Source organism: Rhynchophorus ferrugineus, unplaced genomic scaffold, assembly GCF_030347505.1.
Source record: "Rhynchophorus ferrugineus isolate W39M unplaced genomic scaffold, kcgeb_rfMv2 rfM7, whole genome shotgun sequence".
In the NCBI taxonomy this organism is placed as follows: domain Eukaryota; kingdom Metazoa; phylum Arthropoda; class Insecta; order Coleoptera; family Curculionidae; genus Rhynchophorus; species Rhynchophorus ferrugineus.
This window is the reverse complement of record NW_027472586.1, coordinates 12,721,234-12,748,599: the sequence shown is the minus strand read 5'-3', so window position 1 is coordinate 12,748,599 and position 27,366 is coordinate 12,721,234. Positions and strand designations below refer to the sequence as shown.

Here is a 27,366-nt window from a genome sequence, read left to right as displayed (position 1 = left end):
AGCGAAATTCGATATTGTGCCTGGCAAACCGAACGATCGGCAAACATTCGCCTATAGAAATGTCTTTATTGTTCTGTGGCGATAGGTTTCCTCGCAACACATCTAAATCATGAAATATTTGTATAAATGTGCTTTTATGTTGCATACATAGACAATTTGTGATGAACGATTTTCAAAACTAACATATAGTGGCAACGAAGATTCATATTATGATACATTGGCTGCAAATGTTCCGGGCGTTTTTTTTTTGTTCAAAATTGGCTTTATTCATCAACGTAATCTCCATCATGAGCCATACAATCATTCCAGTGCCGCTCTAAGATTTCCACTTTTGTAGGGCGATTTATCTTGTGCCTCAAAATAAGCCTGTCACCAGTTGCTGTCCATTCAGATGACTATCGTTTTGATTTCGGAGTGAAGTGATAGATCCATGTTTCATTCATTGTCACATAGCGACGCAAAAATTCCAGTTTGTTTAAACATACACTGCTCAGAATCATCAACACGTTCTTGCGTTTGGTCAAGAGTAAGAAAAAGCGGCACCCAATTTGAACAGATGTTTTTCATTGTCCATTGCTCATGCAATATAAAACCAACATGTGCAATATAAAACCAACATGTTCTTTTGATAGCTTTACGATATTAGCTAACTCATGCAACTCCACTTTTGAATCGTTCAAAACGATTTTGTGGATTGTTTTGATGTTTTCTGGTGTTACCACCTCATTTGGACGTCCACTGCGTTCTGCATCATCGGTCTCTCAACGACCACGTTTGATGGTTGTTTCTGATGGAGTGGAGTCCTTATTACATTTTTCAGGCCATTGCTTCGCTTGAAAGGTATTCTTTCCCATCAAGAAGCAGTGTAAAATTAAAACATGACATTGTTTTTGATCCATTCATTATCTTTAAAATAGCAAAAGTAGTGTCGCTCTTAGCACAATAACTCACAAACTTATAAGTAGAATATCATGAAATTTTAACAGCTTTCTTTTGAAGTTTAGTACTAACTGAATAGCAGCGAATGCAATACAACTAGGGCCATCTATGTGTTAGGCCAGAGACTAGAATAAAATAACAGTTTTTCATACACATTTTAATCGTCAAACGATTTAAAAATGGTGACGTTGTTGTAAGTAATATAGAACGGCCATAAGACTTGTTGGACGCAAACACAGTTTAAACTATCTTTTAGTTTCAGTTAATGAATCAACTATTTCTAGATTGACCGAAAATGCCATTTTAAACCGTATCAACATTTCGCTTTCATTGCAAGTTTAAAAAAAAAACCAAGAGTGTCACAGGAGAGCCAGTTACATCGTTACCGAAGCGAAATATTCATGGCCATGAAGTCTTGCTGTGAATATGATCGAATTAGCAAAATATAGTGTATTGCAAGCTGCTAAAACGGAATGAAATTGTTACTGTAGATGTAGATTGTTGGTCGATTATCGCTACCAAATCAACATCGTTCTTTCCACGCGGTATCGTTTCTATACGTTTCCAAAAAGACGGAGGAATGATGAGTAAAATATTATGATTAATATACATTGTATCAATTTTTCCTAGTAAGTGCTTTTAAGAGGTAAAATAGTCAGTATAAAATTTAATCAAGATGTATGAATTAGAGTTCTACAAAACATAGTCTGTGTAATGTAATGTGACGATATGTCCAACTTTGGATGTAAACAGTGCTGTTTTCATTGTTCTAGCAAGGACAAAAATGTTCCACTTCTGGATAGAGAACAAATAAATAAGAAACTATAATATAAAGTAAAAGTATATTAAAATATTACCCTATTTAGGAAGAGAATACATACTGTCATTTTGGAGGAAAAATTTAAAAAGGAGCTGGCCAGTAAGGTTTATACAATTACGTAAAAAAATAAACTTATCACTTGGAAGTAGTACCTAATACCTAACATGGTACTCAAAACACCTATCACAAGGGTTCAATACTCCGGCCCATACTGTTGTATATTACATTTAAATGTTCTTTTATTACCTTTTCTTAGTTGGAATCCTCAAAACAGAAAGAAGCACCCACAAAAAACATATCCATATAAAAAAAACTTAAGTGTTATAATATATCAGATGCCGAATTAATGTCAAGTAAAGTGAAAGAGAAAACACACTAAATTTTATATCGTGGCAAACAAACGTTCCCGCAAACATGTCTTAATGTTTTGTACTAGTTTCTTACGTAAAAAAACTTTGAAGATATTTGTAATATGATATGCAGTGTAAAATGAATATTAAGAAAAAGTCTTTCGAAGATCGAAGTAAATGACAATGAGGATAATTTGTTACAATAATGCGTACAAACAAAAATAATATTGAAAATGAACTGAGAAAACTTTCGAATTTATTGATTTTTTAATTACACAATTCTAAATATAATTTCAAAATCTAGAAACATTATAATAGTATTATTTCATACTTTTATATCTTTGAGAAGACCTTGAATAACCCCTTGATTTTTGTTATTTCTTTGTATTAAAAACATAGCAAAAGCATCATTAGAAGTATTGCCTATCGCTACTCTATTCTAGTACTTGTAACAGATGTTTAGAAAAATAAAAAAGATATGTAAGTGTAGGCAAAAGCAGTAAATTGGAATAAAAATGAAATTTTGTTCTTGGATCACTATTAAAGTGGCAAATCAATAATCTCAAGCAGATACTAAAGCGTGTGGAACATTACTATGATATTTCGTGAGAAGCAATATCAAAATAATACAAGTATGTCAGAATAAAGTCCTGAGAACTATTGTGGATCCATACAGATATTACAGGAATAAATAATTGGATCAAGACCTTCGGATTCCAAGTGTTATAGAGGAAATTCACATATTCGCTACAAAACACGAGGAATGACTCTACTTCCATGTTAACACCGAAGTGCTGCAACTCTTGGACAACACCGAACTAGGACGCAACCATAAGAGAATCAAACAGTGTGATATTGTGTGCACTAAATTATAAACATACCGAAAAGTGCTACCAATTTTTATTATATTAATTATTAGGTAACGACCAATGGGTCTTTTTGGATAATTATCTAGTTTTACGTCACTGTAGAGACTGTTAATTGTGCGTTAGTCGATAAGGATTAGTAATAATCTCAAACGGTTAAGTTTTCAAAATACGCAAGACATTGTTTTGTTTTTGAATTTCCAGACTATAATATACGCTTAATTAAAAAAAAAAAAAAAATAAAATATGTAAATAATAATCGTAATAACCAGATAAATATAAAAAAAACTTATTTAACTTATCTACTACACGTATTTTATATTTTATTATATATACACAATTTAGATTAATACCTACGTAAATCTATTTATATATTTACAAAATTATTTCAGCTACTATCAACTGATCACTCTGAAGTCGGTGCCGTAATAATCGTTGTATTACTATTTATATTTTTTTTAAACGTTTTTTTTGTGTTAAAAATCTGAGTTTGTTTATTGCTTACTTTTTAGTGAGTTCCTTATTTATTTTTTGAAGTCTGTTAATTTGAAGTCTGAAATTAATATCTTTAGAGTGTTAGGATGTTGTTGTGTTTGAACTGCGAGAGCATTTCGTGCAATCTGTTTCGTTTATTCTTTCGTAATTATTTTAATTTTCCGACTAGAAGGATAGGTTTTCTTTTCTCCTCCCAGAATACAGTATTTGAAATGTTGTAGAAACAATGGTTTAAAATGAAAGACTAAATCGGATATTAAGTGATTCAAATTTGCATAAGCCGTCTTGGTTGACGCAGTGGAAAAGGCGATGGGACGGTCCTCCTACTGTTGCGGTAGTCGCGGGTTCGAATCCTGCTGGGGCATGGTCGTAAATTTATGCTTGTGATTGTTTAATATTCGTGATTGTCCTTAGGAAAGAGTGCAAAATCGGACAAGGAAAATGATCCCAATCACGCCAATAACCAGGCTGGGTAAGATCGGATGTCTTCTAAAGTTGGCCACTCGCCAGTCGGTAGGCTTACTGCTGAGGACCGTGGTTCGGAGCTCACGTTAAACTTTAGGCCCAGTCCAGATAAACCCATAGTTGGTAAAAGGAGACTTTAAAATTTGTTAAAAATATTTTCTTTTTTTTCTTTTTAGTGATATTTACTCAATAAATTACGCAGATGTTCTATGTAATATTACAATGGGTAGATCAAGTAAAAGTGCAGCCCGTATGAGGAAAAACAGGAATAAAAAAACAACGATTGAAAAAAAGGAACGCTTCAGGCCCCGGGGACCCCGCTACCTAGTCTAGGTGACTTGACAAATGTTCGAACCAAACCTGAACTATAAAAACGGTTTGCCCCGTCGGGAATCGAACCCGCACCACCACGTATGACCCGAACGCTCTACGATACTTCTACTACTTCCCAATATGATATGGTTGGTGTTTAAAAACCAAACCGAATGACTTTTACACCGAAGTACTTCCGATTTTTCGTTACATCAGTTTAGTAATAATATTATACACAAATATCTAATTATTTTAGATAAAAAAATATGTCAAAACATTATAAATGCCTTTAAAATTTGATTCTTCCCCTCGATTTCCTCCCGTCGTCCTATCTGATCCTGACTTTGTTCCAATGGGACCATCTCGGAAGTGCACTCTTTGGAATAAAAAAAGTATTTGGATATCCGCGAATATACATTAAATAAATGAACCTCCTTTTTTGAAGTTGGTTAAAAAAAAATATGGTGTGACAAATCGTTCATGGTAAGAAACCCGTACAAAGCGCCATATAACATCCTCCAGGGCTCGAACATAATTATGTTCCTCTATAAAATTTGACGTCATCCTCGTTGAGCTCATTTAGCCGCGACTCGAGTCAAAACGACTGCGAGAGAGCCCGTCGCGTCCATTGAAAGGGTCGCTGCAGCAGGCAACAACGACGACCGTTCCCCTTTTTTCCACCGACCTACCGCCCTCCCATCCACCATCCCCCCGGTCGCCCCTATCGCTTTACCATTTGTACGTGCGTAAAAGCGGCAAAACGTCCGCTTTATGTCCGTCGCCGGGCGATAAAACTGAAAAGCTGGAGCATGATTTTCGGCGGCCGGAACTGAACAGAAAGTTTGTGTCGTTCGGGTAATGGAGAGATGTGTCGAGGCCATGTCGCCGCTTCGCGATCTAAATTTATATTCTTTCGTGTATTTTGAATGTCGTTATTCATGGTTTTATTACACTGGTTTTTGATAGTTGTGTAAGGTGTGCAACTGCTCGATATAATGAAGTATTTAGTGGCATAAAAGCTTTCCAGTAATATTATATATAATGGATTGAGAAAAGCGATAACTTGTACATTTGTATAAATTGGTTTTAAATTATAATTTTTTAATTTATTGTGAAAAATCAGTACAATGTACTTTATTCAAATCATTAGGCCAACTTCGTTCACTCTCAAGTGCCTCCAAGTTATCTTCTAGACCACCTAGTTACTCCTAAAATACTCACGCAAATAATCAGTCAGATTCGGAACAAGAAGGCCCCGGGTTTCAATAATATCTCGACAGTCCAACTCAAAAAGCTTCCCTACAAGCAGCTCGCCCAACAAACTAATATCATCAACGCCATTCTGAGGCTGCAACACTTCCCATCCAAAAAGGAGTAGTCGTTGGAAAAGGAGCTAAGTCATCACCTTCTGACTACAGACCTATCAGCCTACTAAGTTCCATTTCCAAGCTTGCTGAAAGAGCAATTCTTTATGCTCTTAATAACTTCACGAAGACCGGGCCGGAAAACCATCGACGCAGGAGTTCCACAAGGCTCCCCCCTGGCTCTCGCTTTAACATTTTTCTTTCAGATGACCCTAGGAGACCACAAGTTGAGGCAGCTTTTTACGCAGACCACACTGCTTACTTTGTATCTTCAATTTCTGGAGGTTGCAAGTCAATCCACACAAAACCCAGGTCATCTTCTTCCACAAGAAGAATTCTGCATCGATCATTTCGCGTCTTAAAATCGAGAACACCGAAATCTCATGGTTAGAAGAAGCCATCTATCTCGGTCTTGCCTTCGATGGCAAGTTTAGGTGGAACTCCCAGATTCAAAGGTCCCTCCAGAAAGGTATTGCCAATTTGCTGTTCCCGCTCATCAACCGGGCCTGCTGGTCAGATCAGTCGTTCTATACGACTCCAGTGTCAGGTGCAGCCTCCAGCGGGTGGAACGTCTTCAAGTTTTTCAGAACAAAATTCTCAGGAGTATAATCAATGCCCCCTGGTTTGTCTTGAATAATCAAATTCATCAGGCGTCCCCCAAGTTCATGATGTTATTCTACTCAAGATATTTCTCCACTCTTCGTCTAGCTGGCCGATATTTTAGGCCAATAAGTCATTCAGTCTTCGTGGCCTTATTCTATCACAGCCGACACTGCCCCGTCGTGCTCTAACTCCAAATTTTCTCGACCTTCTCCGGCGAGCGATTAACTCAACTACTCTTGCCTGCCCCTTGTACCTCTTAATGGTGTTACTGGTTACGGGCACCCTCCTTACTAACAGTAAGAAGTATCAGTTAGGATCATAGGATCAGCTGATAGGGTGGGGTTTAGTAGGTAGCCTAGAGGCAGTCTCCACATCGCTCCACATCAGCCCTACTCGCTTATTCCTACGGGTCTCCCCGACCAGGTATGCGTCACAGGATTCCCCTTCCCGGTTTTAGGTAAAAAAAAACTTTATTCAAAATATTGTCCTTCAATAGCTGCTACTTTCTCCTATCTATCAGGCAATTTACGGATACCATCTCGAAATAACGATGTCTTTTGGGGCTATCCATGAATCCACCAACTTTTTTTTGCATCGTCACAAGAAGTGAAACGCGACTCATATGTCGGAACTAGTAGTAATCAGAAGGAGCAAGGTCTGGAAAATACAATGGGTGGAGTAATTATTCACCTTTTTAACATTTCAAAGTATGTTTTCATCGGTCGGCAACATGCGGTCGAGCATTGTCCTGCTGAAGAATGACGTTGTTGCGTCTTTATTCGTATTCCGGCCATTTTTCCGGCACAGTACCTGGCTCAAAGGCATCAATTGTAGTAGATAGCAATATCTATTTGGATGGTTTCATCGAATAATGCCTTTAAATGCTTGTCTTCAAGTTATATTGACTGTCCAGAATGCTCTGAGCATGGTTGCCATAAACATTACACAGCATTCGATGATCTTCAGTTACCTTTTTCCTCCATTTGAAGTAAAACTTCCCGCAAATTCGATTTACTCGGCACAAATTCAGACATTTTCAACGCACTGACGAATGTCTCAAATGTTTGTTAATTTTTGATCCCGTACGTTTATATCTGGAATATTCTAAGGGTTATTACCACACAAATACACTCAAAGTATGTATTTTATTGAATAAACATAACTCGAGATATATGGATTTAAAGCCATCTTTTAGGGAGACCGACATTACTTTTTTTCCCAACTTTATATTTTTTATCTATTTAAGGAATAGAATCAAACGCTCAATTATTCGATCAAATATTGACCCTGTATATATGTAATAATTTAAACTGAACCAAAGCATAACGAAATATTGTGATTGTAGCATTGCATATAGAGAAATGTGGAAATTGTTTTCAGACCTTTCGAATTAGAAGATTTTATTATTCTGCTTGTTGATTTTCTGCTTGTTGATAAATTCCGATCTAGCTATATACTAAGTTTCTTTATATATAAGACATATTGATATTTATAAGTTATCATTTGTACAAACACATATACGTTAGATAACAATCGGACTGGAAATGAAATAACTGTTATGGTTAGTCCGACGTCATGTCAACTACCAACTTGATCTAAGAGCAAAGAAATTCGTTAATAGATCAGTTAATTACAAAGCCTATTTGAATTTATGGCGTGCAAATATTGGGTTGCACTAACATTTTAAACCACCTAGTTCTTCGATTAATTACCACTGCTTATAGCTGCGTAACCAACGAAGAACTGCAAGATTGCCTGAAAATAAAATCGATTTACGAAGCTATTCAAGATTTGGCGTTAAACATGAAGTACGATTACCAAATCGCATCAGTGTGGAAGCAATACATCTAAACGACAACGTGGAGGAAATCAGAAGTTTGAAGCGAACCAAACCACACAATTTGAGAAACGCTATTTGCTTTATGTGATTAGAACAGTGTAAAGTTTTTTAAATTTCAAAATTATTATGGCGAACTAAATAAACTAAAACTGTTACTTACCGCATTTGAATGAGTCTGGTCAGTCTTCAACTCCTTATGGTTCGAATACTGCACATAGACGGCTCTGCCTCTCAACTGAGCAACACAACCTCCGAAGTATGATACCTACAGAATAATATAAACGAAATTTGTACAGAGAGTATAAGAGAATTATAACTAGAGAATGCAAATTTCTATTACGAGATACGAAGTTATTACCATTCTATTATATTCCCGAATTATAACAGTAAGATAATTTTTGAGAAACTATTTATTAAAAACGTGACAGTAACATATATTTGCAAAGCTTACCATGCTGGTGGCAGATGCTTCGTCGCTCATCTCGAGAAAAGCCTGATTTTTTCCTTTTAACACCAAAACATTGGTTACACGGCCAAATGGCATTCCCAAATGGATGATTTCGGCCTCGCTCACATCGGATGGAATGTTCCTGATATGGATTACCCTCGAGGGTTTACCAACGTTTTGTTCCAGTTTAACCTGAAACAAAAAATATTTATTATTATATTACTATTATCGTTTTAGTCGAAAAGCTTTCTCAGCCACCCCCGCTAATCCTAGATATAATAAATGTAGGGGCTTCATACGAAGTCAGAAGGCGAAATTCAAATATGTATTATGTCATAACGTTTCATTTAATATTAAGAAAAAGTGATCTCGATGTTCAGATGTTTCTCAAAAAGAATTTATTTATATATTAAGTACAGTCCTTCACCGTCATCAACACCAATAGAAAATATTGCCGAATTCAGTTTATAAAAATGTAAAATCCCTTCTAAACTCGGAGCATTTTTCTTTCTCATTTTCATAATTTTCCAACAACAAAAAAAACACTTCTTGGAACCTTTGCTGATGACACAGTTATTATGGCAAAATATATATCTCTGCCTAGGGCAATAGAAAAAGTGCAAGTGGCAGTCAACAAAATCTACAAATGGACAAAAGATTGGAAAATTCAATTTAATAGCTCCAAATCTGTCTACGTTAATTTTGCATTAAGGCAAAATAATAAAAACTTAATTATATCACTCAATGGATGCCCGATTCCTCAAGCAGAATCAGCAAAATACCTTGGAATCCATCTTGACGGTAGATTAAATTGGAAGCATCACGATAGACAAAAAGCAAAACACATCACAACCAAAATAAAACAACTATACTGGTTAGTCGGAAGATACTCTCAACTTAATCTAAAATCAAAGAGGTTGATCTATAATACAATTATAAAGCCAATTTGGACCTATGGGGTTGCACTAAAAATTCAAATCAGTTAGTCATACAGCGCTGTCAAAACAAGATCCTTCGATTGATTACCAATGCCTCTCGCTATGTAACCAATGAAGAACTGCACGATGACCTGGAAATCAAATGGATTTGCGAAGTTGTGCAGGATTTCGCCTTGAAACACGAAGGAAGATTACTAAATCATTCTAACGTGGAAGCAATACAACTGCTGGACAGCGCACAGGATGTCAGGAGATTGAAACGAACAAAACCATACGAACTTGTGTGAACATTTAGTGTGTATTATTAGTGTAAACTATAGCTATAAGTTAATAATTAATAAATAATTATAATTTTATAATTGAGGACTACATACTGATGTATTTTCTCGCACTCGTCTTGCTTGTTAATTAATCCAAGCACATAGGAAAAGTAGTAATAAATTAATTGTAATAATAATAATAATTAAGATTGTACTAAGCCTATCTAAAAAAGATGTTATAAAATTTTTTTTTCATAATTAGCAAAGAGTTAAAATTAAAAACAATTTATTTCTAAATCTAAATTCGGTTTGTGTTGGTACTAGTCGACGTCATTGTCATATGTTAATGTGTATATAACAAAACAACTCTAACCTATAAACTATTGTGGCTGTTTAATTAACCGTGAAAGTCCTTCAATAAATATGCAGTAGATTGTACTATAATGTTAAAATAAATTATATTATATAACGTTTTTGTTTCATTATTTTATTTACACTACTATGTTGTTGTCAGTGTGAAAATAAACGAAAATTCAAATTTGGCGCAACAACGCTGCATTATACCTTTTGATAACATACATTGGCTAGTTTATTGGAACGACTATGAGTAACAAAATTGCATAAAAATGTGACTGCTAAAGAATGGTCTGGAGAACAAAAAAATTTGGAAGACAACGTTCAGCAGACTGTTGCAGCTTGAATGAGAATATACACTTACTGGGATTAATCAGAATAATTAGCTGGCATACGGTTTAGAGATGTTGAATAAGTAAAATAAATAGATACTAGGATTGTTGCTAAAAGCAACTTCAACTAAACAGGCACCGGCCAGTTTAACATGATTAACAAAGAACAAGAACAAGACGTAAGTGCAATGCTTGAAGATTTGCTGTAACAGTAAAATTTTTATTTTTGAGTTTATTACCAAATCAAATTTATCCAAGATTGCTAAAAGTGCATAACGTTTATTCCGTTTAGAACACTAGAAAAACGGATTGCAGAATTTGAACGTTGTCATGTTAGTATTTAACGTAATTTTGAGTGATATTTTCATTTTATCGGCTTTTTGCAATGATGATTTGGTATCGGAGAGCATTCTTTTGAGATGTGAGAACAGGAAATAGTCGCTGGGGACCAGATTTGGAGAATACGGTGGATGAGGAAGTAATTCGAAGCCCAATTCATGGATTTTTGCCATCGTTCCCACAGAATTGTGACACGGTACATTGTTTTCGCGAAGCAGCACTTTCTTTTTCTTCAAATGCGGCCGTTTTTTCGGCGATCTCGTCCTTCAAACGGTTCGACATCAAGCCAAGTTTTTGCTTCAACTGTATTTTTTCCCTTCAAAAAGCAATATTTTATCAACACGCGAAATTCCTTTTTATCCATTTTTTTCACAATAACAAAAGTTGCTTTTTTTTGAGGGTTAGGGCTAACTAAAAAACATATGGATTTCATTCTAGTAGTGCCATCTATGTGTCACGCCGGGGACTTTTCAATTGACATATTACCTGTTTGACACTCCAAAACGTTTCAAAAATCACATAATGAAAATTAAATATTTATGGAAAGTTAAGTCATATACCCAATATTTTCATGTTAAAGGGACAATCAAGTTGATTCTAACGTAATAATAACAAATCTGTATGAATTAATAACGATGAACGATACCATTTAATATTAAAAGAAAAAATGAAAGTTTTAACGCAAAACACAAATCAACACGTATTAGCAATGACTGCGAAACGAAAACAGACCTCTCCAGGCGAATGCATTCACGGTAAATGTGGATGAATTCGGGAAGCAATCAGGCCGTCTTATTACACAATAATACCTCACAAAGGCCAAAATTGTTAATTTAACCGGGCCGGAAATGGCGGAGGTAGGTGGGGGGAGGAGGAGGCAATCCTTTCAAAACGCCATTAATGCTCATGCACGGTCAGGTAATGGGTAAATCTGGGAAACGTTCCAGGGAAACGGGACGGTGAGGGGCGGCGGGACGAAATCCTCGTAAACCAGGAGCTGGCGTCTAATCCGTTGCGGCCATTGTTTACCACAAAACGTCATTGTTTGGGTCACGCGAATAAAGCCCGGATCAATCGAGATATTCACGGTTAAAACGTAAATAAACATCATAACAGACAAGAGATCTGCTTAAAAAGAGATATTTACACAATATTAATATGGATGATATATTATATGAGGTTATATATATATATATATATATATATATATATATATATATATATATACTGATTTGCTCACACTGCTAGAACAAGAACACACTAACATTTTAAATTCAGTCCAGGACACAGTCAGTTTCTAGGATCCAAAATAACTTTTGCTCCTAAGTTGCCTTGTTTCAACACCTAAGTGTTTCGTCAGATTTAGCTCCTTCCGACTTTTGAAAGACCTGGTAAATGCAGGTTTTACGCATTGTATGACCCTAATAAAAATATTATTCACTATAGAGGGCGCTTTGGAATCATGTGAAAGATACAATTATGAGAATAAATTAGATAGCGTGATGGCTGTCGTGTGTCGTGGGTTCGAATCCCGCTGGGACATGGTCGTAAATTTATGTTTGTGATTGTTTAATATTTGTGATTGTCCTAGGTAAGAGTGTAAAATCCGACAAGAAAAATGATCCCAGTCACGCCAGTAACCAGGCTGTGTAAGACTGGATGTTTTATGGCCAGTCGGTAGACTTAATATAGAGGACCGTGGTTCGGAGCCCACGTTAAACTGTAGGTCCAGTCCAGATATACCCCTATTTGGTAAAAGGAGACTTTAAAATATAGAAAAAAAGATAACAACGTTTGAAAAAATATATAAATAACTAATATACTTGAAAAAAAAATGTTAAAAATACATTCTGAAATTTAACAAACTACTGAAGTCAAAATATGAAAAAATTTAGAACGAAAATTTCGTCGTTTTTCATTGGTCGTTTAATTTTTTAGATTTAAAGTTGGTATAATTATGCCGCCTGTCAGCTTGTTTGGCGTAGTGGTAAAGGCGACAGAACGGTCATCGTGTTGTTACGGGTATGAATCCTGCTGGGGCATGGTCATAAATTTATGTGTGTGATTGTTCTTAGGCAAGAGGGCAGGAAGTCTGACAAGGAAAGTGATCCCAGTCACTCCCGTAAACAAGCTAGGTAATACCGGATGACTTCTGGGATGATCTCCATCTTGGTCACTTGCCACTCGTTACGTTTAATGCCGAGGACCGTGGTTCGGAGCCCACGTTAAACCGTACGCCCAGTCCAGATAAACTCCGGTTGGTAAAAATATATTAAAAAAGTATGTCGTCTTCTTTTGTAGTCTTCCAAACAAAAGTTGTGCTCCAACAGCCTTCTTGTATTCGATTTCAACCTCTTTAATTGAATAAAAGTGATATTGTCGATGCGTTTTTTTAGGTTAGGGTTTTTGGTTTAGTAGTTTTTGGCTATATACGAGGGTGGTCCAAATATGACGGAGACAAACGCTGTACGCACGTATGTTTTGAAGGTCGTGGCTTGAATATGTGGTAGCTGTGTCCCTTACGAACAGTGTGGCATAGTTTTCGTCGAGAGCGCATGTCTCACGCGCGTGCTACGACCATGAGTGAACGTCAAGTGCCGACCGCCGTAGCGCAACGTATTGTCTTTCTTTCTTTAATGCGTGAAGGCGTTAAGAAGGGGGAATTTTTTCTGCGTTTGCGAAATCAGTTCGGTAGTGAGTACCTCAGTAGGGCTGCCGTGTTTAAATGGGCCAAAGCATTCAAGGATGGCCGCGAAATCGTCGAGAATGAGCCGCACGATAGTCGACCGCGAACCAGCATCACACCAGACAACATTCGCCGCGTAGAACAACTCATTTTGGAGGACCGTAGGCTGAATGTTCGAGACATTTCGGCTGAACTCGGTATCGGTATTGGTAGTGTAGAGTCCATCATCTACGAACACATTCAATATCGCAAAATAACGGCGCGATGGGTTCGTAAACTGTTGAACTTCGAGCAAATATTTACGCGGTTGAAAGTTTGTCGACGCGATACGAGGCGGAGGGGAAGGTTTTCTAACGTGAATCTTCACTACAGACGAGATATGGGTACATTATTACACTCTCGAAAGCAAGATGTTATACCGCGCGTCTCACGCTCGATACAATATCGGAATTAGGGTCGGAGGTACTGGAGCACCCTCCATATAGTTCGGATTTATCGCCTTGCCGACTGGCATGTGATAAAGTTAAACCCAGAGCTCTCTTTTGCATTCCCACCTTTTGGACAGTCACAATTACAAACAATCACAAACATAAATTTACGACCATGCCTCAGCAACATTAGGAGACTAAGATCGTCTCGATGGTTGTATTGTCATCTATTGCAGAAATGTTTAATAGCCAGAACTTTATAGTGAAACACACTACTTTTTCTCCGATTACAGCTGATAATAAAAACACGGTAAACAAAAAGGAATGCGCTCTTTTTTTTCTGACTATTACGGAGGCATCCTTTATTATATTGGTGTGAAAATGGTGCCTGAGTGTGCAGCGCCGTCCGAACCGACGTAGGGCCTTCGACCTGCGACCGTGTCATTACCGCATAATGGACGGGTTGTCGTGAAATGACCGGGCGTCCCCATGGCTCTCCGGACTGGGGCCGGAAGGGGTGGACGATAATGAAGCGACGGCGAGCCTTGCGGGGACGGGATTTGACCGATGGTCGGATAAATGACGGGATTTGCTTTAATTTCATTAGACGAAATTGTTTTACAACCGGAAGGTGTTCCCGATCTGTGATTGTTTAGATATTTTAGGATCCGATTTACGCCGCTTCGATAATATTCGGAATAATTCGATTAATTGCGCTCAAGGCTAGGCGATACGCGCGGCCGGCTTCGGGCTAAATTAAATCTACATCGTAACAGGACGACCACTTCACTTTCCGTGGTGTTTAATTAATTCTCTGCTGTTGAGTTCGCGCAGGGCCGGCGTTATAAGCGATAGATCATCTTCTTTTATTAAAAGTTCTATTGATTTTATAACCGGCAGCTTGTTTACGAAACACATACAATAGGTTACATGACTATTTTCGAAAAACTACTTTATGGCAATTCTACGTATTTACTTTACCCGGAAAAAAAGTTATTTAAAAACAAAATCGATTGGAAAGCAAAATTGACGTGTGAAAAAGTGAAATTTTAAAAGCGCTGCAGATTTTTTTTCTTATTCCATGATGACCAGTTAGAACCAAATGGTCTTTTGCTGATGTCGCTTCGGGTTCGGGATGTGAGTGTTTTGCGGGTGACAGAGACCCTGGGTTACGACTGGGATTGTCGTAGTTGGATTACTACCGAGGTTTATGGATGGGTAGGTATTTAATCAAGGCGTTGTCGTGTTCTAATGCGTCTATGGAGAACCTTACACTAAGCATGTTCGCGAAATTCTTCACAAAAGGGATGCCTGATTCTGGGTGAGTGTTGACGTTCCTCATAAGCGATGTGACATTTAGTAACGCGCGGACTTTTTTGGATTGGAACACTTGGAGTAGTTCAAGTTGTGTCTTAGAGATATACCTGTACCACACCTGTGCTCTGTAGAGGCAGACTGGACGAACTAGCATTTTATACAGAGCCGCTTTTTGGGGTATGCTTTCTATGGTTTGCAAATAGCGTGCTGAATTTCAGCTGACCATTGGAATCTGCGGTCAAACTGGAGACCGAGTTATGAAACTTTCTGGAGCTAGGGGATGGAGACTATCAATTTGGAGGCGATAGGTGCGGACCTCCTTCTTGCGGTAGAATAGAGTAACCTGAGTTTTGCTCGGGTTTATCTGCAGCCACTAGAATGAGTACCACACAATTTCCTGGTAGCTAGCTGGTCTTGAAGTATGTTGCGTATAGCGTCGGAACTATAACCGGTTGTGAAAAAAGCGGTATCATCTGCATAAAATGCTGTGTGGGAAAGTTTATGAAGTGGGCAGTCATATATAGGTTGAATATAGGTTGAATACGGCTGGGGCTAGTCGAGCACCTTGCGGAACTCCTGTGGAAATCTGTTTACGAGAGGAGACTGCGTCACCGATCCTCACTTGAAAGGACCTACCGTCCAAGTATAAATCTATCAGGGAGATTAGGTCATTCGGTAGGCCAAGCTGATTCGCTTTGAATATTAGATCGTGGTGCCATACTTGATCGAAAGCTTTGGGACATCTAGAAAGATGGCTCCAGTTTTTTTACCTTTTCTTAGTGCCTGGTGAATTGTTGCTGCGACGCGGGCAGCTTGATGAAGGCTTCAATGTTTGGCACGGAAATCGAATTGTTCGTTCGAGATTATGTGGTATGCGTCTGTGAAGTTGTGAAGTGTGAAGCGTGTAATATAGTTTTTTCGGCTTGGAAAATTTGGAAAGTGAACTAATCAGGCTGATGGGCATGTAGTCAGGTGGATTGGACTTTTCCTTTTCATCCTTTTTAGGAATGACGCTGCAGATTTGCGCGTGGGAACGTAGTTGTTTTGTTCGCATTGGACGGTTTGAATATGACGGGGTATAGGTCTTATTTATATATTATTTTAATAATTTGTGTTATAATTAGATATTCCGTGTAGCGATGATTCCGGTCTGCCTAATATAAGTACACATCGCTAAAATGTACACATCCCAAATATGTTGTGTATTTTCGTCCCAAGGCAGAAATATCTTTCAGGGCAGGAACCAACCGGTACAGTTTGAATATAGACAATGTATTCACAGCAATAAGAACATTTAATGTAGGTATTTGAGGTTAGGCCTCATTTGTTTTATTTATTGTGTATTTTGTTTCAATTTTGTATTTTTTTCAGTTACCAAAAACACACAGAAGACAATGGATTTGGAAAAATATTAGTGTTTATCAAATCCCATTATAGTTAGATTATGAAAAGCCAAAATCAAATATCTGTTTTGTTGCCCACCAAACAGTTTTAAGGGTTATAGTGCACCAGGTTAAAGGTAAGTGACACATATTTAATTGAACAACGCAATTTTATAAAGTAACGTAAAGTAAAAGAACTAAGCAGATATCTAGTGTAACTAGGAGCTCATAGGGGAACTTGATGCAGAAATGATGGTTAAGAAACGGTAAGTGACATCAATGTTTCGTAGCATTTCTGATAGTTGTTTGATTTAATATAGCGAATTTTGAAATGTGCTTTTATTTCTGGTAGAATTTTAGTAATCCCAATTTTAATTTTAAAATAAATGTATTTTTAATAATCTCTCTATAGTATATTATTAACATAAATCAACATTTTTGTGATTCTTTATTACATAGTCATCTAGCCTATTGAAAGACGAAGACTGACAGATGTGTCTTTCTGATGGGACGCCTTTTGCAACTCTTCTGGCAAAACCATAATTTCGTCACTGCAAAACGGAAAAGTCGGGTCCGGTTTTAGATCCCGTCGTACGTGATACACTTTTCATCGCTCACAATCATTCGTTTCTGCAGTGATTTACAAACGAAAACTCGGTACATTAATTTTTTCATTGTTAGTTCGCGACTCACGCTTTGTCTGGTATATGGAAATAGTTTAAAACAATTTAATATTATAAATGTTTAGTTTGTAGCGAATATGTCGATCTAACAAGATCATTCTGTCGATCATTTCAAGAATTTCATCGACTACTTCAACGATTAGGCAGAAAATATCAATATTTCCTGGAATTAAAATGAGAAGACTAATTGTGAAACTGGTATTTATTTAAGCCCCATCACAGTTTTTGACGAGCTCGGATTGTATTTTCGTTTTTGGGAAGTAAAACAGCAAAATATGATAAAAATGATCTTCTTGAATCCTTAATGCTTTGAATTGCTTGGTCTAATTATCGTAACATGGCAGTATTATCAGTACAAATAGCCATTGTACTATGCCGTAATTCAAGAACATCATTTATGGACATTGATTAAATTGAAAGCAATGAAAAGTAACGTACCCATCCATTCAGAAGGGAAGAAAAGCGTCATATCAATTACTCGGGCCGAGTTTTTTTTTTAATTCGGCCTTTTCCACTTGCGACGGAACAACAAGAACGCGAACCGAACATTAACAATCATCCCCCAACCCGTCGTCGCCGCGGAGGGTCCGATATTTCGCGAGAAAGGGACACATTTTCGTATAGAAAACAAAACAAAAAATAAGACCGTAGTGGCGGGACAACAATGGCATGTAATAAAAGGGATCGCTCGTCTTTTTTCAATTATAATGGTATCTTGACTGTGTTTTATTATATTGCGGGGATAATGGATTTCGGACGAAGAAACGGGAACGGGTCTGGGGCGCTCGTACCTGCGACCGTGTCATTAGTTGGTAATGGACGGGCTGTCGGAAAGCGGCCGGCCCTTAGTTAGGTGTCGGGGGGTTGGAATAGGTGGACAGTGGACGATAATGAACCGACGCCGGGTTTTCGGACGGGATCGGGTGCCGGATATATACGATCGAGTTGGCGTCGATTATTATTTTACAGTTTAATACTACGTTTAATTCGTCATTGTTTAACTATATCCAGGATCGATAGTTCGCTGTTGGTTTCTACCAGATTAAGGGGGTATTCCTATCTAGAAACTTAAAAAAATCCACCTTTTTCGTCAAAAAGTTTGTTACATTTTCGGATTTTTTAAAAATAGTAAAAATACAAATTTTTTTACAGTTTTACTTTAATACGATACAAGAATGTACAGAAAACAGTCACACCAAATTTAATGTAAATCGGTTCCGTAGAACTTGAGATATCATGTCAACCGTTGCGAAAAAAATTTCTTTCGAGGAAAAGGCGTTTAAAATTTCGTTCTTAGATGCCGCGTCACTAAAACAGCTATATCCCCGAAAATAATTTAAATTTAAAAAAATTCCCTAAAGGGTATATTTTTAAAGGATTAAACTTTGACCCTAACCTAACAAGTCAATTGAAAAGTTTAAAAGAATTGAAAGTTTTTAGGTAGCCCTAACCCTCAAAAGATGCGTGTATAAATTTGGCAGCTGTCGGATCATTACTTTGTGAATTATAGTATTTTGAGTGAAGCAACTTTTGTTATTGTGAAAAAATGGATAAAAATGAATTTCGCGTGTTGATAAAATATTGTTTTTGAAGGCAAAAAATTGTTTGACAGTTGAAGCAAAAACTTGGTTTGTTTCAGGACACTGCCCTACGAAAATCAATCATCAAGGATTGGTATGCTAAGTTTAGACGTGGTGAAATGAGCACCGAAGACGATGAACACAATGGACGCCCAAAAGAGGTTGTTACCGACGAAAATATTTAAAAAATCCACAAAATGATTTTGAATGACCGTACATTGAAATTGAACGATATAGCAGACACACTAAAGATATCAACTGAACGTGTACATCATATCATTCACGAATATTTGGGTATGAGAAACCTCTGTGCAAAGTGGGTGCCGCGCGAGCTCACTTTTGACCAAAAACAACCACGAGTTGATGATTCGAAGCAGTGTTTGAAGATGATCAAGCGTAATAAACCTGAGTTTTTGCGTCCATGTGTGACAATGGATGAAATATGACTCCATCATTTCACTCCGAAGTCCAATCAACAGTCATCCGAGTGAACTGTACACGATGAACCCGATCCAAAGCGTGGGAAAACACAACAGTCGACTGGCAAGGTTATGGCGTCTGTATTTGCGGATGCGCATGGAATAATTTTCATTGACTACCTTGAAAAAGGAAGGACCATCAACAGCGACTACTACATAGCGTTATTGGACCGCTTGAAGGAAATCGCCGAAAAACGGCCCCATTTGAAGAAAAAGAAAGTGCTGCTTCACCAAGATAATGCACCGTGTCACAAGTCAGTGAAAACGATGGCAAAAATCCATGAATTGGGCTTCGAATTGCTTCCTCATCCACCGTATTCTCCAGATGCCGAAACAAGTTTTAGTAATATTAACATATGTTATCATTTTTATATTATTATCTTCACTCTGTTATAAGAGCAATATGATTAACTTAATAAATTGTGGTCGAATTTCGGTCACAGTGTGATCACTAGTTTAGATTAATATACTAATATATTATCAGCTTACACTTAACAATCATTAGCGTGGAATCTGATAACAATGACAATATTTTATAGTTATTTATGTGACTATTCAAATTTCCGATAATGCATTTATATTGATCCCCCATTTTTTCCTAATTCCGTTATATGCCGTGCCCTGCCCACGAGCGAACCGCAAAAGCCGCTTGTTTACCTTCGAAAACCGACTGCAATATGGTTAAGCAAACTGGACGCACTCGAGATATAATATTGGCGTATGGGAGGCCACCGCTTCCGTGTTTGTCCAGTTGCATAAATACATAAACCTAATTATTTCCCCCGGAGGTATAATCGTCGACCGACATCTCCTAGGACTGCGGCGGGGATTGGAGGGATGAGGAGGAGGGGGGGTGTACATTTGACCGATGTCCGCCCAATAAAATAGGTTATGGATATCTCAACGCGTCGCTATTGTTTATTCTGGAGGGGGAGGGGGTAACGGGGGAACGGAGATGGAAATTGAACAGTGTAGTTTCCGTGGTAGGATGTCGCCTGAATGGCGTCCAAACGAGGCCTAAATTGACTAAATCTCGCGCATTATGCGGCATTAAACTGGGGATACGACATTGTTCGCTACCCGGCAGCTCTGGGAAATTAAGTTCAGTCAACGTCGGACACCTGAACGTAATTTCACTTATCGGATGCGAAATCTTCTTTCAAATCTGGTTATTTGGTATTTAGTCCAGGCACCATATCTCGATAGAACTATGATAATTTTGAAAAAATACAGTGTGTGACAATTTTTTAACATAAATAAGATTACGCGTTATCAATTCCTTATTCCATTGTTAAAAAGACAGTCTATTGAGTGTGATTATTATTTACATTGATTATTTACGCTTCAAAGCTGTACTACTCCACAATGACAGCCGGTATCCTTCCATACCTACTGCATATTCAGTGATTTTAAAAGAAACGTATGAAAACACGAAACTAATTTCGGACTTAAGCAAATACAAAGAATACGACTGAAAAGTTTGTGTTGATTTAAAAGTTGTAGCTATATTGCTTGAACTACATGGTGCATATATATATATAGTAGGATTCGAAATATATATATATATATATATATATATATATATATATATATATTTCGAATCCTACTGGGGCATGGTCGCAAAATTTATGTTTGTCCACAGTCTGATATGCATGATGATGCATATGTTCTTTAGTTAGCCCTAACCCTCAAAAGATGCTCCAAAGCCGAGTTTCCGGACACTCCCCAGGAAAATTAACCATCAAGTATTTGTATGCTAAGTTTAGAAGTGGTAAAATGAGCACCGAAGACGGTGAACGCAGTGGACGCCCAAAAGAGATTGTTACCGACGAAAACATTTAAAAAGTCCACAAAATGATTTTGAATGACGGTAAATTGAAACTGAATGAAATAGCACATATTCTAAAGACATCAACTGAACGTGTACATCATATTATTCACGAATATTTGGGTATGAGACAGCTCTGTACAAAGTGGGTGCCGCGCGAGCTCACTTTTGACCAAAACCAATGACGAGAATGATTCGGAGCAGTGGTTGAAGATGACTACGCGTAATAAACCCGAGTTTTTGCGTCGATATGTGACAATGGATGAAGTATGGCTCCATCATTTCAATCGAGAGTCATCCGAGGGGACTGCACACGATGAACCCGCTCCAAAGCGTGGAAAAACGCAATAGTCAATTGGCAAGGTTATGGCGTCTGTATTTTGGGATGCGCACGGAATAATTTTTGACCATCTTGAAAAATGAAGGATTATCAACAGCGACTATTACATAGTGTTATTGGACCGTTTGAGGGACGAAATCGCCAAAAAACTGCCGCATTTGAAGAAAAATAAAGTGCCGCTTCACCAACACAATGCATCGTGTCCAAAATCCATGAATTGGGCTTTGAATTGCTTCCCCATCGACTGTATTCTCCAAATCTGGCCCCTAGCGACTATTTCCTGTTCTCAGATCTCAAAAGCATGCTCGCTGGGAAGAACTGTTCGTCGAATGAAGAGATGATCGACGAAACTGAGGCTTATTTTGAAGGAAGGGGCAAATTGTACTACAAAAATGGCATCGAAAAATTGGAGGGTCGCTATAACCAGTGCATGACCCTTGAAGGGAATTATGTTGAATAAAAAAAATAATTTTGCCAAAAAAATGTGTTTTACTATGGTAGGCCGGGGATTTTTCAATTGACCAGTTAAGAGTGCAATATACGGCATGGAAAATGATCCCAGTCACGCCAGTAACCAGGCTGGGTAAGACCGGATGTCTTTTGGGATTGTTTCTGAAGTTGATCACTTGCCAGTCGGTAGGCTTAATGCTGAGGACGGTGGTTCGGAGCCCACGTTAAACTAGGTCCAGTCCAGAAAAAAACGATAGTTGGTAAAATGAGGCTTTAAAATATAGGGGAAAAAAATAAACAAATAAATAAAAATAAACAAAATGTTTGCCCAGTTAATTTTCCACTTCAGCGAAAATCGTCGAATATCGCTTTTCTTTGATAACACCCCAATATGCTCCAGGTCTCGCATAGCTATCTAATTATGTTCACATTTCAGCCGTCCCCTCCTCAACAGCGAAGATTGGTCCCCCTTCACCCACTTTCGACATGTCGGTAAGCAAATCGCGACAAATAGCAGCTGATTTGCGATGCTCTTTGATTCCGATACCGAGGCCAAGAAGCGCCTGAATAACAAGCGATGGAAACACCCGGTTTTTTAATGATTCTTTTCATCTTCGCCGTCCCGGCTCCCCTATCTCGGGCTTGATGTCGAATGGCGGATAATTTTGCGATTTTGAATATAAACATGAAGGAACGTAGCGAGGAAGGCGAGTCAGCGAGAGTGAAAAAGTTTCACTTTTTACACTTCTTTCGTTTTTCTAAAAGTTCTCGACGAGTTTTAAAATTCTCTTGGAGTACATGGACGGTTAAAATCTTTTTTACTGTCTTTAATAATTCAAATAATTCGTTTAGTACTGAAAATTCGATGTCGTGTCGATATATCATCTTTCGTAAGAATTTAATGAAAGTATTATTTCGACTTGACAATTCATTATTTGTTCATAAATAAAAATAATAAAAAAAACATTATATTATATCAATAAATTAGATGTATTTTTGTTTAATAATCGAAATAAAAAAAAAATGTTACAGGGGATATATAATAATTATATGAACATCATGGAGTTAGTACATTTTGTTGCATGTTGCCAACACTGCTTCAAGCAAGAACACCTGAATTGTTTAACATCTCACGAGCAACACTATTCACGGTAATGACAGTATATACAAAATATGGTAAAAAATCATCGTGGAATAGGAATAATGGGTGACGAACGTTAAGAGGATTGTGGTCAAACAACACTAATCTACCCCGGCAAAAGTGACAGAGTGAAGATGCGAATAAAGTAATGCAACGATCATAACATATGGACACTTGGCGTTTGGAATAATGTGGCATGAATGAATAATGAATGAATCTTCTTTTACATTTTTTTTGCTACAAACAGCAGAATGTATGTATGGAGAATTCCAAAAGAAGTTTATGACCCGGATACGGTTTATGTTTCCTACAGTTAAGCATGAGGGAGGTTTCGTTAGGATTTGGACGGCAATATCATAGTATTTAACTCGTCTCATTCACATCACTGACCAGATCATTGTAAATGAACATCTCGACAATCTCAGTGATGTAGTTCTTACTATGACTGGCATATTGCTGACAAACACTGCCATATTCCAAGATAATAATGCGAACCATACACACAGTCAAAAAGGTCCAATTTTGTTTGTGCCAAAAATCCATGAATTGGGCTTCGAATTTCTTTCTCATCCATCGTATTCTCCAGATCTGGTCCTCAGCGACTATTTCCTGTTCTCAAAGATCTCAAAAGAATGCTCGATGGGAAGAAATTTTCGTCGAATGAAGAGATGATCGCCGAAACTGAGGCCTTTTTTTGAAGCAAAGGACAAATCGTACTAGAAAAATGGCATCAAAAAGTTGGAGGGTCGCCATAATCAGTGTATTACCCTTGAAGGGAATTATGTTAAATAAAAAAAAAATGTCAAAAAATGTGTTTTACTATGGTAAGCCGGGGACTTTTCAATTGATCTGTTATCTAATATAAAATGTAATTAATAAAAAATAATACTTTTCATAAATAACCAAGTACGCCTCAAATATTGGCAAATGATTAATTTTTTTAAGAGAGAAAATATTTATTGCAATAACAGAGAACGGAAAAGTGTGTCACAACATAGCATGAATGGATATAATCGTCATAAAAAAATAAGCAGGTCACACAATAACCATATTATTATTCGCGACGTGATTGTTTTCCTGGTTAAAAAAGGAAACAATGTGCAGTTTTGTAACCTTAATGTAACAACAATAGAGATCGACAATCGGTGATTAATGTTTATACAATAACAAGGGGAAAGAGACCGCGTTATGCTTACTTTTTTAGCGTTCTCCTGGTTGTTGTTATCGGCGTGTGGTGCTGAAGGGGCCATCACGGATACGTTTGACTGGGAAAGAAGTTCGTCACTTCCTCTCTGAAAAGAAAACAAAAACATTAGCATTATATTTACACGTACGTATTTTGTTCAGTGATATATATCGGTGAAAATGCCAAGTATCAATGTAAACCAATGTTGAACAATTTAACCTAACAGCTAAATTCGATAGATTTGACTTTTCTCTATATGAATTAATAGTTATTCATTCAATGCTGTAGAGTTATTCAGGGTATATATAGTTTAATCATGGAATATGTTCAAAACTATGGATATATACATTAATTTTATACGATCTACAACAAACGGGGTTACTGTGTATTAACTCGCATCGGGTAACCAACGTCATGTTGAACCCTCACTGGCAGGCCATTAAAAGGAGATCATGCATCTTTTAATTGCTACTTGTCGCGACATATGAGACGTAACCTGTCTGAAGAGCACATCACTTCATATGAAGATACAAAAAAATTGCCGATTTGTGGATAGCCTCAAAAGGTATATCGATGGACAACACTTTGAATAAAATACATTTTACCGATTTTTTTATAATAAAGCATTTAAAATAAAAATCTTAAAAAATCCTTTAAAATTATAGCCCTGAACATTTTCGACAATTATTAATTGTTTTTTTTGTTCTGACATAAAAGCAGGCGGTGGATTTGATGGAGATGGGAAGTCTGCTAGAAGGGCAGGTCAGAGAAGATAGCAGGTTTGCTATCCCTAAATCTCTCGGGATTGCTTTCTGGATTCGGGAATGCCAACCGGACCATCGGTCGAAGTAGAGACCTAGGTACGTGACTTTATCCAGCCATGGAATTATTGCGGTGTCGATCTTAAGTTGCGGGACGCGCAGTGCGTAACGCTTCTTATAGAATGGTCTGGGTTTTCAGCGGATTGATTTGCAACCTCCAGAATTTGGACCATTTGAACCGACCATGAAGAAAGCAGTGTCGTCAAGGTAAAACGCGACGTCAATGTGCTCTTTTCTCTGCAGATCTGAAATAAAATGGTTAAATAAGGGCTGCGGCCAGCGGGGAACCTTGAGGTATGCCAGCATCGATTTGTTTTACTTATAGGTAGGACTTGATGAGAGCGGTTAGGTCTTCTGGGAGGCCCAATCGCAATTATTACTTCTGTTGTTTGATTTCAAGAAATATACTGCTGAAATCCATCAAACATTTTTAGAAACTTATAGTGATATTGCTCCATCAACATCCTAATTGTCGGTTTACATTTCAATGATTTAAATGTGATGAATGATCATGAACCACTTGAAGGGCCAAAAAGATTTGAAACCAATTAATTGCAAGTCGAAATATGGACAATATTGGAATATGGATCATTGGATGAAAATGCTGCACAAACTGAAATTTTCAAAGCTGATTGTCTCCTGACATGCGATAAATTGACTGAAAATGAGGTTTTGAATAGTTTCAACATGTTTGCTTTTCTTTTGCTTGCCTGATAAAAAAGGAAACGTTTTCTGAGGTGTATTGCGAATGTTGCAATACATGGGCTAGCGCAAAATGGCACATAGATTCTCTAAACGCCAATTGAACAAATTAAGCTACGTTTAGTTAAAAAACGATCGGCAAGAGCGAATTTGCGAATGTTCTCCTGCAGACATAGCACCTTCTGATTACTATTTCTTCAGATTGATGCAGCACGGCTTGACTGGCACATAATTTAGAAATGTCGCACAAGTGTAAGACTGGATCTATGAGAATCGCTGATTTTGGTAGGAAGATAACGTGAAGATAACATTGTAGAAAATGATGAAAAATGTAATGAAAATAAAAAAATTATGAATAAATATTACAATTCTTTCCCATGAATGTTCTTTTAAACTGAAAAAATTATCCGAATACATACATATACATAAGTATCTAATAGTGTTTAGAATCTTAGCGATCAAATAATAGTACGATATACATGACATCAAATATAAAATATACAGCCTCAAAGAACCGAAGCACTGATGAAGAGGCTCCATTTTTTATTAAATATTAAATGACGATTTTTGACAAAATTGCGGATACTACGAAAAGGCCATTATTACCATACGTCCCCCATAAGGTAATCCACGAAAGCAACGACACCAATATCTACCGCAAATCGGAAAAATCAGGAAAGGTCTCGTATTTTCGGTGAGGTGTATGCGATGGGCGAGTCTTTTCAAAGACCGAGCTTATAGGGGGTCGGATTACGGAAACCCCCCATTGGTGACATTCGATTTCATCGAAAAGTACAGGCAAAGAGGAGCTATGTAAATGGAGCTCTGATAAGAGTTTTAGTGATGCACTTATGATTTTTTCCACTTTCGGATATTCTCGGGACATTCATAAAGATAATATGCGCATTTTATATTAGCTGGTTTTATATATATTATATATAGTTTATAAAAATCTAAAAAGTTACAATTACATCGAATACATTTGGTGGTGTTTGGTGTGGTTTACTTTGAACTGCTAAAATCTATTTTTTTAAATCTCTTAGAACTTCAATAGTCTGCCCGGTGGGCAATAAGTATTATTATGTGATTTCTATTATATAATATAACATGTAGAACATCACTTCAGTAAGTGTAGTTATTTTAGATACTATTCATATATTATATGAATATTATATTTTAGAACTTATTCTAAAGACTATTCTAACTTATTCTAGAGATTATTAAATCTCACTCTATATCTAACATCGCGCACATTTAACTGTTTGGCGAATACATTGGGATGCACTCATATCTTTCAGAGTACTTTGCACTAACACTCCAAATCATACTCTTTATGAATTTTAAGGGGATACCGTGCTGAATCAGTTTGTTGGACACGTAATATGGGACGATGACTCGCAAAACTTTATTCTGGAACCTCTGGAGGATATCAATGTTATATTTGCTAGTAGTACCCCACAGTTCAATACCATAGATCTAAATGAGCCTAAGTATTGACTTATTTAGCAAAACCTTGTTATCTAATGATAATTTAGATTTACGCCAGATTTTAGATCAGCCAATACATTTGGTTTAGTTTAAGCCCAAGCTGTTTGCGTTTTGTCACTATATGTTTTTC

The 27,366-nt window shown here is 37.2% G+C and overlaps 1 protein-coding gene across 16 annotated transcripts in view; it reads right to left on the bottom strand.

The window, feature by feature from the left end:
- heph (polypyrimidine tract-binding protein 1 heph) overlaps positions 1 to 27,366 on the bottom strand; it is a 953,472-nt gene that overhangs the window by 102,080 nt on the left and 824,026 nt on the right. For all 16 annotated transcript variants that reach the window (XM_076409826.1, XM_076409822.1, XM_076409825.1 and 13 more), the window contains 3 exons: positions 24,236 to 24,331; positions 8,506 to 8,694; positions 8,215 to 8,319 (listed from right to left, as the gene is read on the bottom strand). In XM_076409826.1, the coding sequence (XP_076265941.1) occupies positions 8,215 to 8,319; positions 8,506 to 8,694; positions 24,236 to 24,331 (390 nt within the window). The remainder of the gene's footprint in view (positions 1 to 8,214; positions 8,320 to 8,505; positions 8,695 to 24,235; positions 24,332 to 27,366) is intronic.